At 40.5% G+C, this 16,735-nt stretch overlaps 1 protein-coding gene across 2 annotated transcripts in view; it reads left to right on the top strand.

Moving 5' to 3' along the window:
- ADAMTS17 (ADAM metallopeptidase with thrombospondin type 1 motif 17) overlaps window positions 1-16,735 on the top strand; it is a 150,611-nt gene that overhangs the window by 74,032 nt on the left and 59,844 nt on the right. For both annotated transcript variants that reach the window (XM_072345770.1, XM_072345771.1), the window contains exons 11-14: window positions 7,670-7,771; window positions 9,396-9,541; window positions 12,424-12,590; window positions 12,932-13,059. In XM_072345770.1, coding sequence (XP_072201871.1) covers window positions 7,670-7,771; window positions 9,396-9,541; window positions 12,424-12,590; window positions 12,932-13,059 — 543 coding nt within the window. The remainder of the gene's footprint in view (window positions 1-7,669; window positions 7,772-9,395; window positions 9,542-12,423; window positions 12,591-12,931; window positions 13,060-16,735) is intronic.

Below are 16,735 nucleotides of genomic sequence, written 5' to 3' on the forward strand. Positions count from 1 at the left end.
AGAAAATGTGAGGGAAGAGGAACTGTAATAATCAAGGAGGAGCAACAATTGTAATAATTAAGTGGGTTGTAAATATCGCTTCAGTTCTCATATTTTATGGCATGATGGTAAATATAATAATAACATGAGCAAATGTGGGTTTTCTGTGGTCTTGATGTTAATCACAAAGAGATTGCCAGAGTGGACTCTTGGACTCCATGCATGTGAATCAATGGGGCTCTGTTCTTTCTTAGCAGTCATTTGTGAGATCCAGACAATGATAGTAAGCCCTATTATTTAGTAATGTATAGACTATTTACAAGAACATGGTCTTTAGATTGTGAGCTGATTTCCTCTGAAAATAATAGAGGTTGTATTGTCATTTTCTACGTAACCAGGGACTTTGTCTACATAATTTTCTATCACACGCACACACTTTAACTTCTGTGTAAATACAATAATAATATATCTGGAAAATGATGATATAATAATAATGTAGCTGGAAAAACTGAGGGTTGCAGGGCAGAAGCCTAGCAATTCTAAAAATAAATTTAGGAGATTTTTTTTAATAAGTAAAGGCAACAATTTACTCAATTGCTATATTTTATAGTTTTCCTAGTGCAGATTGTCAAAATTGAGACTATTTTCACGTTGACTGTTACATATGAAACTGAAGCGTCCTATTTCACTGCTTCTGAACGTTGCAGAAAGACCTTTTTCTCTTTATTTTCAGTGGAAATACTTTTTGTTTAAGAGAGAGAAAGAGAGAGAGAGAAGCAGAGTTCCTGCCTGGGCAGCACAGCCCAGTTTACAATTATTGGAATGCTTCAGAAATTTTTGTATGTGTTTCAGTTTGGAACATGGTCAAAACACATTCTGGTGCAGTGGTTTAAAGAAAAATAAAAAGAGAGAGGGGAACCAAAATAAAATTATAAAAATACAATGTGGAAATTTAAGAATATAAAAATAACAAACTCTTAAAAATAATACCGATAGCCTATTAAGAATCAAGCACTTGAGCTTGGAAATTCTGCCGTTTTCTTATTAAGACACAGAGGGAGGGAGAAGGAATTAGTACAGCCTTGTGATGTGGCATCTGCAGCTGAAGCTTGAACTTAACAAAATTAGCCAAAATACTATTGAGTATCAGCCTGAAAATAGTGTGTAACAAGCTTGAAGGGCGTTCAGACCTCTCCCATTGGCCTTCTGGGAACTTCCCATCTGTGAAACACTTCAAGAGAAAACTCCCAGACTCTTCACAGCCACATCTAAACATTGTGTGTCCATATCCATATTTATTTTTGCTAGTCCTCTTTTCCTTTCCCCGTGGCCAAGAAATGCAGTCTGTGATTTCACCTTTTTAATTCCCTCAGTTTTTTTTTAGTTTTGTTTTTTTCTTTCAAAATGAACAACGCGGAATTTTTACGTTTCTTTGTCTCACCATCTCTCCTGCAGTGCTTTTCATAGAACCCTAGGAGCAGACTTTTACTATGACAGATGATGGCATACTTGGCAAACAATCCTGCTGCATCCACTATATGAGGGGTCAGGGCTCATCTTCCTGTCTGTAAGTGTGCTTTGGGCAGATCTCAGGGAGAGCTAACATTGTCAGAACAGGAGCTATCTGGGCTTTTCAAATCACTAGACTATCATCTACTGTTAGAAAGGTTATTTGAAGAATATAATCAATTAATAATTTCTATCAAATTCAAACCATCCTAATCTGTCGGTTGTGAGCGTGGAATGTCATAGTAGTTACTGTTTTGGAATTTAATAGATTTTTTTTTTCTCTCTCTCCCAAAAATATGAAGAGGGAATGTTGTATTTTGATTGTAGATCAGAAAAGTTCTTAGTATCACTCCATGTAGGTATAAGGAGTTAGGTGCATTGCATTCATGTCTTGGTAATTGGTGTGAAGCATATCAAGCCATCTAGCTCAGATAACCAACCCAGCGTGCTACCCTTCATGTTTGCTGGCCTTGGTTTGTTGTGTTTTCTCTTATGCAGAACATTAACAAATCTCGGAAATGCTTATCATGAGTTTTTTGTACTGTGCTGCAAGGAAAAAGGGTAGCGCTGGAAAGCAGTTGACTCTGAAGGGCCATTTCCTCAAGAGTACTTTAATCTCAAAGACCAGTTCCTCGGAAGTTAAAACAAACTCTTTGACTCTGTGCACTTTGTCTCATTTTGGTGACTTTCCAGTCGCATAAGTACTGATGAAGAGGCCATTCTTTAAGTTAACAGTATTGCACTGATATGAAAACTAACATGAAGGGGAATCGATTCTGAATTTGTTTGTTGGCTCCAAACAGGCAAGTTATTGGCCATGCTCATCTAGAAAGCGTTGACGAGCCCTCGAGTTTTTGTATTTTCTGAAGAAGCACGTAATCAGGTAGTGAAAACAAAGAGATGTTTTTAAAAGCACTTCTCTAGCTGTGCCTCTTCGTAGGTTCATTTTTTAAATAGTGGATGGAGGTGGCCTCTGAATATTCTAGGGTAGACCTTGTGATCATTTCTCAAGCCTTTCCATGACATTTGGATCACATCTGTCATTTGGACAGACATGCAAACACTTTCACTATTGGACCTACCACTTGTTCCTTGGATTATCGACTTTACAGGAAGGTCAGCAGCTGCCCACTGATACATACACCCAAATATTGCAGTTATCTTATCTGGGGCAGCAAATGGCTCCTTTTCAAAAGTGCTTTCCAGTTTTATACCATTATGATTTTCAGAACCTTTCATCTAGTTTTCAACAGGAAGAAACTGCACTAACACTAGTGGCAAACAACAGTGCTCACCTCCTTTGCAATCCATGGTAGACTCATTTATACACACAAATTAATGGCACTGACATAGAAAAGGAGGGCGTTGTTTGTCTCACTGTGCTGTTTAAAGAAGGCCTTCTCAGAAGCATGCTGTGTGACTTCAAGAACACATACACAGGTCTTTGAACAGAACAGTGTGTGTAAATTGTGTTTCTTGTTCTTAATAGGTGTTAATTAGGATTCTGTTTATCAGCATGTTTTATCTCACTGTTAGCTACTTGCCAAGCCAAAACCTTGGCAAAATTAAAGAGATCTGATACTTCATTGAAAGCCAGTCTATTTATAAACATGCCCTTGTGTTAAGTGGTCTCTTGCTTCTCTTCCTTAAGGATATTTGTTCTTGGTAAGTCCTTCTTCACAATCCCCTTGTTTTGACAGCAAAATTGATTTCATGGTGGTTAATTCTGCTCCTGGAAATAAGAAGCTGCCCATCTTTCCAATGGGCAGCAGGCAGCAAGAACAAATTCTTTTTCAGAAGAATTAACCGTGAGGCTTTTTGTAGTGGTGGTTGTGTTGTAGTCTGTTGGTTTTGGATGAATCCAAGATCGGGAAGTGAATGTGTAGGGAAGGAACTAGCTTCTGTAGAGCTGTTAGCTGGTAGGTAGGCTCTCTTTATTCGCTACATTCTCTTTTTGTTTTGGAGATTTGGAAGCTTCCCTTTGTAGGGAATAATCTGAGGCTTGAGACAGAGGAGTTTTGCAAGCATTCTCTTCTCACTGAGATCATATGAGGTCATTGGACAGAATCACGCAGCTTTTAGTAACTGGTGATGCAACAGCTAACCCAGAAAGTAACAGACTCTAGACTGATTGCCTGTGGGCAAAGATCTGGCTGAATTAATGCTGCCTTCTCCTCATTTCCAGCTGCAGCACTGATTTAAAGAACCTTAAAATAGATTACTTCCCTAGAGCCACATGTGAGTGGTCGTAGTGCTTCACACACTGAGTCTGTGCTGGCATGTGTCTGGGATGGGGCTGCATGCAAGGTAAATACCATCTTCAGGGACGGTATGTGTTGTGCAAAAGTATGAGGAACTGTGAAAGGTGGGAAGGCACGCAGCCAGGCATGTTCCTGGGGGTGTCCCAGGCGTTGTTTCTCATTTTACTCTGAAGTTTAGCCAGCAGGCAGAGCAAGTCTGTATCTGTGACACTAAGCAGAGGACTGCTGAACTCTGAGCTGAGCTTTTGCTGGTGTCTGAGCAGACTTTCAGTAAGACATTTAATCCCTTCCTGTTCCTGACTTGTCACCTAAAACAAAGGGGAAAAGCTTCTTTTGTCTCCAGAATTCCAGGAGCCTGTTGAGATTGCAGATTCTCTGAGGAAAACACCTGGCACAGTAAGGCCCCTTTCTCAAATAGGTGCCATTAGAACAGCTGCAGTCGGAAGCATCATTCACGTGCCAAGCAGATACCTCCCAGCTTGGGAGCTTCCTGGCGGTGACCTCTCTCAGGACTGGCTTCTAACAGCTATGCAGGCACGTTTTCCTATCTTGCAGGAGTTTCTGAGAGACTAAAATTTGCCCCTTTGATTTTAGTTCACTTGTTTGTTTTCTGTCAGTATAAATTCCTTAAGGTTTCAGTATTTCAGTTTTTAAAAAGGAAATCTGCATTTTTATTGAAATGTTACATTTCAACAACCATCTCACTTATTTTTTTTCCCCTCCTGGAAATACATCAGGCTGGGGGCTGATCCAAGGATGACCTTTCCGTACAGCCTGTTTCATCCATATTTTTCCAGAGAAAAATAACTATCATTGGAAAATCCTCACAGGCTCTTTGTGGATGCTGTAAGGAGGACGTTGCAGGCAGAGATCTTTCTTAAACCTGGTTGCTGACACGATTAGCAGAAATAGAGATCTTTTGATGGCTTCTTCTATGTCAGTGTTAGCTGTGAACTGACACCGATATACAAGCGGCGTTGTTTTCAGTCTTGCCATTTCTTGCTTTGAAGTTTCCCCACAAAGCTGGTTATTTAATTATTTTTAAAAATCAGTCATTGTAACTGGTTAAAGTAGAGGACCGTTTAACGAGGATTTTTGTTTGGGTTTATATTGCAGCTGAGGAGAATATCTGATCTCTTTTGAAATGAGCTATTAACATGATAAAACATCTTGGGAATATACAATAGAAAGCTGATGGTTTAATCTGTGTTGAGGTATCTGAAAGCTGCATTAAATACAGGGGACTGCACTAATGAGTATTTCAGCTTTGTAGTGGTATGGCACTAGAACACAGAGCTGAAGCGCAGTTACCAGATTTTTCTATAACTGCTTCCTGAAATATGCTTTGCATTTAGTATTCAGAATCAAATACAGAGATACTATAAAAATCCTATGTTTTCCATACCTCAATAATGGGTATTTTCAGAAAGGTAGGTATTGGTAAAAGAGATTTTTTCTATCATTTATTATATGCGTGTGAATGTGTTCATGTATATACATGTACAGATATAGGCATAGGCACATATACATGTAAGTGAATATTTGCACCAGCTGTGTTTACAGGCTGGTTTGGGTGCTGTGGTTTTGCTCATATGGACTCACCTGTTTGAGGTTAGCTGTGCCCAATGCTTCCTCCAGGCCATGGCTCGTAGCTGGGCCTGTTAGCTGAGTGTATCACCTTCCACATTCCTGTGGACTATGGAGGAATTCTGTTTGGCAACTAAAATTTTAGAAAAACCTGCTTTATTTTTATGACTTCGTTTCTATCACCCTTCTTTCTCTTCTCTCCCCCCGCCCCTCCCCACCCCCCTTTTTTTACCATCAAACAGGAGACTTTAACTCTATTTTGCATGCAGCTTCTAGAAGTCAATAGCCCACCACACTCGTAGATTGCTTTGGATTGTAGTTGCAGCTACATCTATCGTGTCCTGCTTCCGTATCTAGAACCTCCTATGATACTGCCCTCTTAGGTCTGTGTCATGCTTTTAATGTCTCTGTTTTAGAATCCTTTTTCAATCATTCATGTATGTAGTATTAATATAAAGAATAACTCGTTGCTTTTTGATCCCTGTGAGTTAAAACAGATGCAGGGCTGCTATGGTTTTACCTCCAGGAAAATAAGCATCCTCTCAGAGCTGTAAGTTTGGCATTTTGGGAAAATGCTTTCTCATTTTAAAGGATTTATTGCCTTAGATCACTATTCTGTCTGTAAGGCTCGACAGTTAATAGACATACTTCTTGATTTTAGTGCTCTGCAGGGAAGGAGGGGTTTTGAGAACTGGGGAGTTGCAGTGTGGAACAATTGACTTCTCAGTTTGTTCTCATATCTGTGGCTTGTCAATTCTTCTGTCTCTGTGTACCTGTCTGTAAAATACCACGTGGTGTCCTCTCTGCTAATGGGTGCTCAAGAGCTGTGGGTAAAACACTTATTAGTCACAATCGTGTAGTCGAAATGACATCTGTGTTTCCTCATATGCACTACTAACTTAGGAAAAACGATGGGAAAATTTGCTGATTTATGACTCCCTTGTGTATTTGCTGTTGTTGGTATGCTCGATGATAGCTTTCCTTGTTGTGTTTGGTACAGATGTTGCTAAATTGTGCTGTCTGCTTCTAGTTTTTGTGAATGTTCTTTTGGTTTAAGTAGTGCAAAAGCCTCTTTCCAGAGAGAAATGTAGAAACAAAACAGGGTGCAGAGCCTGCTGTGATTACTTATTTCATCTTGGTATGTTCTGCATCATCACTACTAGTGTTGGGATTTGTCTCATCCACACCCTCTGCCATACAGCTCTATTCCACGGAGACACAGCGTGTGTGTACACAAAACACACATGCACCCACAGCCTCAAACATCATATTGTGAGAGAACCAAAAGGTCTGAGCATGTTGACTCAACTATTTAATGAGGTGCAATAAATCTTGACAAGACCAGCTGGCACTAGAATCAGGCTTCTCATCTTTTTACCATTACATTGAAACGTGAACAATAGTGGTAAGAAATGAAACTCTTCTTTTTCATTTTTCGGTACTCGGATCTGTAGCACTGTATTGAATTCATCTACTTTCATGGAATGCAAAGCACAGTGGATGCTGTGGAAAATTTTAACGACATAAAAGCCCTTTTTCCTGTTTCTTTTTCTCAGATTCTGAAAATATCATTGATCTGACAGATCACGCAAGTGTGGTCACCATTAATATCCCTCTAACACACGTTTGCTGAGCAGAACAGTGGTGCTGAGAAATGGTACCCAAAACATGTTTATAGTCTGGTAGCGAGATGTGCGGTACCTCATGTTGCTCTTGCCCTAACATCTGACTTTTCACCTTCTCTATCATATTGGACTCTAGCAGCTACTGCTCACTCCCAAACCTTTCTCCCAGCCTGTCTGCATTTTTATAGCTTATCACCAAGCTCCTCTGCTGCATGGCACACTGTGAAGCTCATTCCTCATATTGCTTCTTCAGATCTTTTTCTCTCATAGGCCATACCACCAAGATCAGCAGGGTTACTTAGTTTTACCATGCCTAGTTCTGTGAGTACCTTTAGAGGAAAAACATGCAAGTAATTAAGCAGCTCAGACACCCAGATTTTTGAAGTGGTTCCAAAGCACTCATCTTTTGGCCTCCCAAATAGGATTCCGATTTAATGAACCAGATTTATTTTGGAGAAAAATAAATCCTTTTAAATAGCAGGCTTCTTGTTTAGGATGAGTTTTGTTCTGATGATGATATCCATCAATGTCTTTTATGTACCCAGCCCAAACACTTGACAACAACCAGTCCTTAAAAATAATGGCTCCCAAACCAACTAGATGCCTCTGGATTCACGTGAGAGAGACTGCCTGAGCTTTACAGTGTATCTCATAATGATAGCTGACATCCAGAAATAATAATTGCACCTCATTGCTTTACAATTACAGCATTTGATGTGTGCTGGGCTCTGGTGCTTGGTGGAAGGAGATACATCCTGTAAAACAAAGTTGGATCCCCCTCTGGATGGCACTGAGTGTGGCGCAGACAAGGTAATCAAAATGCTCAGCAGCAATGAGTTTGTTTTTTCCAGCACTGTCAGTGGAATAATGTCTCCAAGATTCAGTATTTATCACTAATCCATACTTTACACCAAGTCTGTAACAAAAAATTGCTCAGTTAACAGCTGGATTGGGTTAGATCTTTCTGATTTTATTATGTCAATTCCAGTAGCCTCTGGAGACCACAGCTTGTGGTCAAGGTGCTAGACAAACACTATAGGAAAGCCCCATGCCTCACTCTGCTAAGTGCACAGTATGCTGTGAGTCATGTTAGGTAGTCACCCACTCTTCACAAGTTGGTTCATTGCTGCAGGTGGTGTTTCAAGAGTGAAATGTTTTTTCAGTGCAAGCTAAGGTAAGGTAGTGTTCTTGGCTGTATTTGAGATAGGAATTATGGGGAGCGTTTAGACTGGCATTTTGGGAGTGGAGGCAGATGATGAAAGAACAAGAGGCTATTTTTTATTTACTAAAAGTAGCTCAAAACATGTGGAGATCAAATTCAGTGATGTTATTTTTTCAGTAATATTTGCTTTACTGTATGTATCTACTTAGATGAGTAAGGCGTGCATGGACTTCCCAGAGTCCAGGTCAATGGAGAAAACAGTTACAAAAAACACAAAATAAACTCATAGGTTATTAGATCTCTCTCCAGTGAAATTCACTGCTCCAGTAGCTAGCTTCAGTGCTGTAAGAGTGGGAGTTTCTGAAACTGAGCTGCTACCTCCCAGCTGTGCTAACAGAAGTACACTTAAGTGAACATGTTTAACCTCTAAGATGAGATGTGCTGGGTGGTGTGTGGTTCATTCTCCCACTGTGGCTGATAACTCATTAAGCTGCAAAGAAACTTGACAGCTTTGGTAACTGCCAACCCCCTTACTTACTAGTATTCTAGTATTTATTGTATGTGGTGTGATTAGAGATGTAAGAAAGAGTAAACTTTAAAAGATTGTTGCTAAAAAGAAAGATTAGAGACCTTTGCTTCCAAATGGAAGATAAACAGTGACAAGAAAGGCTGTGTTCTGGAAAGCTTAACAAGGAAATTGAGACAAGAAGTTTTTAAATATATGTTTTTCTAACTACAGAAGTCTCAGCAATTCTTTCATAATGCTGCTTTGCAGTGCTTACTGTATCATATCCTGGACAGAGCAAGAGAATGGGCCAAGTTTGCTACTTGGCTAGGAGCCAGTGTAGCTTATTAGAATCGAAGGATGTTCGGGGCTTTAGCCAAGTTAGGGTCAAAATACTCAATGATTTTGTACATGCAGGGAATACTGCTGATGAAGACATTGCTTTGGGATGTAATTTCTTGGATTTGGTTTCTGTGAAGAGCATTGTTTGAAGTCTTTGCACTTAGATAATTATGTTCATTATGAAGCAAGGGGCTGATTTCTGTGATTATGTTCTTTTAATGACAGAAATTCCTTGTAGGGATTGATGGAGGGTGACATTTAAACATCTATATTTTTCTTCATCCATCACACAGAAGCCTGGAATCTCCAGAAATGTAAACATGGGCATGTAACCTCTGAGACATCCCTTAAAAGTCCACCAGTACAGGATTGTTTGCAAGATCCAGGGTTCCTTTCCAGGCTCTGCTAACACAATTGCATTTCAGTGGTGCCGAGCTGGGGAGTGTGTCAGTAAAACTCCCATCCCTGAACATGTTGATGGAGACTGGAGCATGTGGAGTCAGTGGAGCATGTGCAGCCGGACATGTGGCACAGGAGTGCGATTCAGACAGAGGAAATGCGACAATCCCCCGTAAGTCTTCACATCATACTGATTCCTTTTTGCATGCAGCACCTAGGCAAACCCTAACCCAAAAGTACAGTATTGAAATGAGCAGCAAAGCTGTGGGGGGGACACAACAAATGTGGTGTTCACCAGCAGCAAGGACTGAATCAGATTCCAGGAGCGACTACTTGGAGTGAAGTGTGTTGTGTGGAAATGGCTTGAGGGGTTACCATTGGAAGTGGCCCAATGCAATGATTCAGATGCAGATACAACTGAATTCAAGACCTGTAGTTTGGCAGAGAAATAATGCTGTGTTTTCTCTTCAGCACTGCAGTGAATGAGACAGGGAAATCTGGATCTGCAGTGCAAACTGAGCCAATATGTCAATAGATCAGTTTTGCAGGCAGTGCTGGCTTTGCCTCTGCCTCTGTGAAGCAAGAGTGGCTGACAGTGGTCAGTGTCATGTAGCAGTGTTGATCAAGTACCTTGATAGATATTCTGTATGTCAGGATGTACTGCACATGAAAAGGAGAGTACTCTGCACACATAGTACAATGCATCTCTCCATTTAATTGAAACAAACCCTCAGTCCTTTATGAAAGGCCTGAACAGGTTACCACTTTGACTGCTTAGATGAACACCTTTGTGCATTATCAATTCTGAGATGAATAAGATTGACCATCTCCAGATTTAGTTATGCTTTAAGGTTTTCTTCACTGAAAAAGCACAGGAAACTTCTTAAATAGAGGCTGAAATTCTGGGTAACAGCAGTTGCTTTGAAGACATGCCCAGATGATGGGTAGACATCCACTGGCTTCTGCTGGGATATATTCACCTTAAAGAGCATATTTCTGTTTATTTCTCTCCTTTAGTAAAGCAGAACTGCAACTTCATGTCTGTGGTGTCCATGCTTGATTTTTACCAGCTTGTTTTCCTGAAGAAGGGACTGAGCTGGTTTCTTTGCTGTCAGCTACAAAAAGTCTCTTTAACCACAGCACTGACCAAACCTAAATCCATTCATCATCGTTCCTTAAATTACAGGAAATGCTCCCTCCAAGATTGCACATTGATTTTAAAATTCTCTTGCTCATATACATTCTTGGCTGGGGATACACACGTGATCTTCTTTTGCTTCATATTCCTGGCATCAGCCCACTTCTTCTGCAGCTGGTTTATTCACTGTCCAAAAGTATTGGCTAAGGGATTTATCTTTTATTTTATATGTATTTGGTCTTCAGTTTTTTTTTCTTTGCTGGAATCTGTACTCCTGCCAGCTGACTTCTGAGCCTGTGGGACTATCAGTATTTTTAAACCAGTTGCTTCACTGTTTGATTTGGTTTTTCCTCTCTGTAATTTCTGTCAGTACTTGCATGCATTGCCTCCAAGTGATTGTAAAGCAGTGTGTCATTAGCCAGTTTGCACATGCAAACTTTTGAGCTATACTGCCTTGTGTTCTTGTCCAGGCTTTGGACTATTTTCGTACAGTGGGACTGAAGAAAAAAACACAGCCTTAAACAGAACAGGATAATGAGATCCCCATCCCTTTTCCCATCCTCTCTTGTCATGTAGAAGACTCAGGGCTTTATAAATGATCTCTTCAGTTCATTAGTGGGTAGATTCTCTTGGCAGAAACCTGGTGGAATGGAGGACGATGTCTGTGAAGTTTTCTAGCAGGAAATCTCATAGAGTCAGTGTTTCAGGCATGTGTCAGGATGGCCTTGAATTATACTGTTTGTTGATAGTCCCAGCCACTGCTGCAGCCCATACCATGAGGACTTGGGGCTGTACTGCCTGTGTGTAAATGAACAGGGCATGAATGAATGAACTCTTACTGGGACTAATGACGCAAGTAAATGCTATTTGGTCAGAGCCCTGGTTTCTAATTAGCAGTGTGATATAACCTGATATTCATTGCTCTTCTGGGAGGGAGGGGAGAAGAAGCCTTTGGAATGAATCTCGGTGCTGCTAACAACTGGAATTTGGCTGGATTTGCTTTTCATAGCATCTGTTTAAAAAACACAAGGACATGACTTTATCCATCTATGCTGATCACAGCTGAAATATAGATATGTGACCAATTCAGGAGAGTATCAGCAAGTAGCTACAGAAATTGTGATCGCTTAGTGTGGCTTTTGCTTGCTGAGTTCGTTCTTCTTTTTCTTTTGGTTGATTGGTTTATTTTTGTTTTGTTTGCAAAGAAGCAAAATATGGGCACTGGTCAAGAGTTTTAGTTTTCCTTCTCTGGGGAATCATAAATATATTTAATTAAATAAAAGCAAAGATTTTGCAGATGCATAATCCTGATACTGGATTAGTCACCTTTCCTGCATGCTTAAATAGAATCGTGGAAAATGGCATGGTTTTCAAGGATAGAGGCTGTCCACTGCACAGATCTCTTTCTGAAAACCCTTCTCACGCTGTAGTTTGAGCTTCTTCTGTAGTATTTTGTTTTCTTGTTACTAAAAAAAGAAGCTTAGAGGATGTGCTGAAGAGACATTTTCTGTGTCTCTTGTTAAAAGTGTTTGAGGTTCATGACCAGAATACAAAAAATTGAATGCTCTGTGTCTTTTAAGAAGGCCGCTTAGTGGTTAAATTACCTCCTATCAGAAGTGTGCAATGTGCAATCAGCCACCGTCTTATTGATCTGTGTATGGATGCTACAAAAGAACGTGCTTCTGAAGCACTCCAGAGCATCTCTTCTGATAAGCCAATTATGTATCCACCATGGAGTTTGAATATTTCTGTCAGAGCCACTGAGAGCAAGATTTGCACTCCAGGAAGAAATGTCTGAAGGGAAGGATCCTTCCTGCTATTTCAGTAGTTGGCTTGGATTGGAAAACTTAAATAAAGGTATGTTTGCATGTAGTTTTGCTATTCCTGTTGATCCTGGCTTTTCTTTTCTGCAATAGCCCAGGGCCAGGTGGGAAGAACTGTCGTGGGGCCAGTGTGGAACACACTGTGTGTGAGAACCTGCCCTGCTCCAAAGGTGTGCCAAGCTTCAGAGACCAGCAGTGCCAGGCCCATGACAGATACACCAACAAAAAAAAAAGCCTCCTCACAGCTGTTGTCATTGATGGTAAGTTTTTTCGGCTTCCTCTGTATTTTCTTGCTGTCCTTCCACTGCAGCTTATTAACCCGTCATGATTTCATCTGCAAGACCCCCAGTTTTCTGTAAGAAAGCTGTAGCTACATCTGAAAGGTGAATTACAATTACTTCTTGCTGCCATGCTGTTTCTCTACTTTTCTTATCAGTAGCTGTCCATCCTTTATACACCTTGGCAGAGAAAGCACTAGATTCTCTGTATGAGCAGGCAAATATTCAGTAGAGACTGCGTTTCATTGCTTACTTGCCATTGCCTCAGACACTTGTTTGTGCTGCTCGTAAAGACACTTGCTTTTGTATTTCTTTTTTTCCAGATAAACCATGTGAGCTTTTCTGCTCACCACTGGGGAAAGATTCGCCTGTGCTGGTGACAGATAGAGTCCTTGATGGTACTCCATGTGGGCCTTATGAGACTGACCTCTGTGTACATGGCAAGTGCCAGGTGGAGTAACTTTCTCCTTTTGTTTTTAGCATTATGTATAATCTGGGGTAGCTATATATGTCCTAGAAGTTCGGATGTCTGTGTGGGTGGGTGGGCAGCCCTCTCTGAGGTGAGAGGGTGACCCTGTTTTGTAATAGGCACTGCAAGTGCTCTGTAGCTCTGTCTTTTATGGAACACTGTGATAAATGCCTGTGGTATGAAAATATTACTGGACAGCTGGGAACGTTCAGTGATCATATTTGCTCATGTGTAGTCATCAAATGGCTTGGGTGGGAAGGGGCTTCTGTGAGAGAAGAAGATGGGAATGGAAATTTGGCTTGCTTAACTGCTCCATTTCTGCTATTAGAGGAATTGCTGAAAAAATATTGATGCTGAACATCGAGTATAATTCATTACTGTCCTGTTGTAAGTGTTGTGTTAACAGCATTATGATGCTTTTCATCTCTGTCTGGGGCCTATGTAGAAGTGCTGAGGAAGCTTTTTGTTATTACTTGCTTTTTGGCTCTTGGAGCTGCATAAACCTGGGGCTTCCCTTGTGCATCCTATATCCATGTAATTTTTTGTTTTGTTACGAGATAGTGGCAGGGTGATTTTCTGACCTTGGTGCCCACCAGAACTGTTTGAAAGGCCAGTTTCCTCTGCAGTAAGAAGAAAGTTCCCTTCCTCTTACAAACTCAGTTATAAAGCTCTAAGCGATAGACAGCATTAGGTTTACAAGAACAGATCCAGCTGTCTGGAGATTGACCCAGGCCAGTTTTCTTTTGCCTCTCATCTGCCTCATCTCATGCTCAGGTCACAAAGAGAGTAAACCTGAAAGATGGTAGGATAGGCCTCCTTCTGCTGTCCTCAATTAGATGTTTGTACCTGCATGGATTGGCTGAACCATGAGGATGCTAATCTCCTTTCATCTCTGGTCAGATGGGAATGGAAATGAAGGGGACCTTGTCCAAATGCCTTGATTTCTGTGAGCAGTGATTCAGAGCTAGCTGTTTTATTGCTAGTAGACTGTAGATGAATATAGTATTAGCAAGGGTATGAGAGAGACCTTGGGGACGTAATGCAGTCTTACTAATAGTAATTTGACGAGGTAAGTGGAAAGGCTTGGTCTGGATTGAATTTTGCACTGCTGAAATAGACACTTCCCACTGTTTCCTGCCAACATCACTGCTGAAGGGGCATGTTTAATTCAGCCCTCATAATTTATTCAGATGAAGAATATGAACAACAGCAAGTTGTGGGGGAGCCAGGACAGGCTTGATTCTTTAAATGCTCTTTAGTAAAAAGTGCCTTGCACAGGTCCAGGTTCATGGTGCATCCCAAGTTACTTAATTCTTCCCTGTTTTCAGCTGTATCTAAAAAAAACCAAAACAAACAAACAAACAAAAAAACAAACCTGAAAAATCCATTAATAATCTTTTATAGTAAGGCCAGCTGTGCACCTCCAGCTGTGTGCCATTGACCATTATGCTGGGCTGGCCAACTTTACTGCTCCAAATGTTCAGATCAGCCACAAATGGTAAATCAGACGTTATGACAATGTATATTTTCTTCTTCCATTGAAGAGCAGTAGCCTGCTCCTCTCCAAATGAAAATCTTTATGAGCCCAGAGCTTTGGAGGTACATCATGGAAAGCAAATTGTGCTCTTAACTTGGGGGCAACTGCCTTTAACTGTTCAGAGAGGTGATGACAGCTGCAGAACATTCAGTCCATTTGCATCTGGCTGGGAGAAAATGCAAAGTGATCAATTCAAGCCGAGCATTTTTGAAAGTCTTGCAAAGTCATTTATAATAATCTTCTGCCTTATATGCAGTCCAGTGCTGAGAATCACTGTGACTATGCACCCCATTTGCCATAAATGCTTGTCAAACTAGCTGTCTATTAAATGAATTTAAATGGTATATTCATTTAATTACTCTTCTTGTTTTTTTACCCAGTGTAGACAAAGCTTAGCAACAAGCATGGCTGGAGGTCTGGAAAACAGTAAAGAATAAGTGCTGAAATCAGAGGGTGGTATTGCTGTTACTTATTTTCTTGTGTAATCCTTGCAGTTAGAGGCTCTCAAAGGCAGGAATGATAGATTGCCAGAGTAACAGGCGTATTATCAGTGTCCATTGCCTATGAACATTTAGTCCAGGCAATGTAATAACCCTCTTCTCTTCAGCAGTGTTTGCTCCTACATGAAACTCATGCAATTGTTGCTAGAAAAAGGAATTCATTTTCACTTTACTGCACTTGTCTACTCTTTCAAGGAGAGCAGAGTTTTGAGAAGGGAAGCAGGATCTTTGATCCTCAGAATACCCCAATTGGAGCTGCACATTAAAGGGCGGAGAGTCTTTTATTGTATGTTATGAACTTCTTACAGCTTCATTTTAAAGCCATGATCTGAGCTCCAGACTGAGCAGTGTGAATTAAATGTTTTTGTGTAAGCCACACTGTCTCTGAAGCAAAATCATGGTGAGCAGCAGCATTTACCACTTACACCTGAAGGCAGCTGGACTGAGTAAACCTGATTAATACTCTGGTCATCCAGAGAGGCAGTAGAACAGAGAATAGAACTAGAAGTCAGCCCTAAATTTAGCACAGAAATTCCTGAGTCACCCATAATTTTTTTATAATTTTGCTCTTTGAGATAAATCCTGAGGTCGATAATAAGCAAAGAAAGGATAAAATTGGATAGAGTTGCCTTTCAGGATACGCATTTTGTTCATGATAGTTGTAGAGGTTTGCCAGCATGAGTACAAGACAAAAGCTGTGTAAGAACTAAAGGAGTCGGTGTTAAAAATTGAGGATAGCCTTATAAAGTTATGCCATTAGAAGAAATACTGCTGAATAAAAGTAAATGCACTTATCTTTACCATCTTCTGGTACAAAATGCAGTGTTCGTGTACGTATTTGATCTTTTCTTTCTGAAATTCGCTTTGTCTTCTAGCAAGGAGAATTTGTTTTCTCCTGGAGTTTTTCAGAGGTGGATGGTCTGTAACAGGTCGGGGAACTCTGTAGTCTCTCTCTCTTGCCTTCTTTCATGGCTTTCTTTCTCTGGTGCGGACATTACAGCATTGGAGGAGATAAGGTAATGGAGTACATGACTTTGTACTGGCTATTTTTAAAGGATTATTCAGAGGCTTATGATAGCATTAGAACTTTCCAGTGGAGACTACAGATTGTGCTTCAGGATGTAATCTGGGGTCTTGTACAACAGAACCTGGCTAGAGATCAAAGGCCGTCTTTGTGATTTAATAACATAAAAGGTGAAGATGTTTTGACTCTCTGAAGTTTTCTCATTAATGTTTTGCTATATCGGGGCTACTTGCTGGTGAATCTGCAGCCTTTTTAATGTTGACAAGCTACACATTAGGCTGTCCCGGCACAGTAAAAATGCTGTAGAATGACCATCTTCCAAAAATGACTGTAATGCAGTCTGAAAGACAAGCATAAATTTGGAAATGGACATATTTTCAAGAACAGACTTTGCAGATTGGGTGGACAGTGTGTCAAGAGAGGGCCACAAGTGGCAGAGGATAAATTGCAGTTGTCTGCTGGACCCATTGTTGGCAAATGCTTTTCCAGCATAGTTATTACCCATGTTTTACATTTGATTGATGTATACAGTTCTGGCTTTGCCTCCTGATCTGATGATTTTCTATGTATTATTCATATTCCTGTATTATAAACTGT

This window comes from Excalfactoria chinensis, chromosome 10 (genome assembly GCF_039878825.1).
Source record: "Excalfactoria chinensis isolate bCotChi1 chromosome 10, bCotChi1.hap2, whole genome shotgun sequence".
In the NCBI taxonomy this organism is placed as follows: Eukaryota; Metazoa; Chordata; class Aves; order Galliformes; family Phasianidae; genus Excalfactoria; species Excalfactoria chinensis.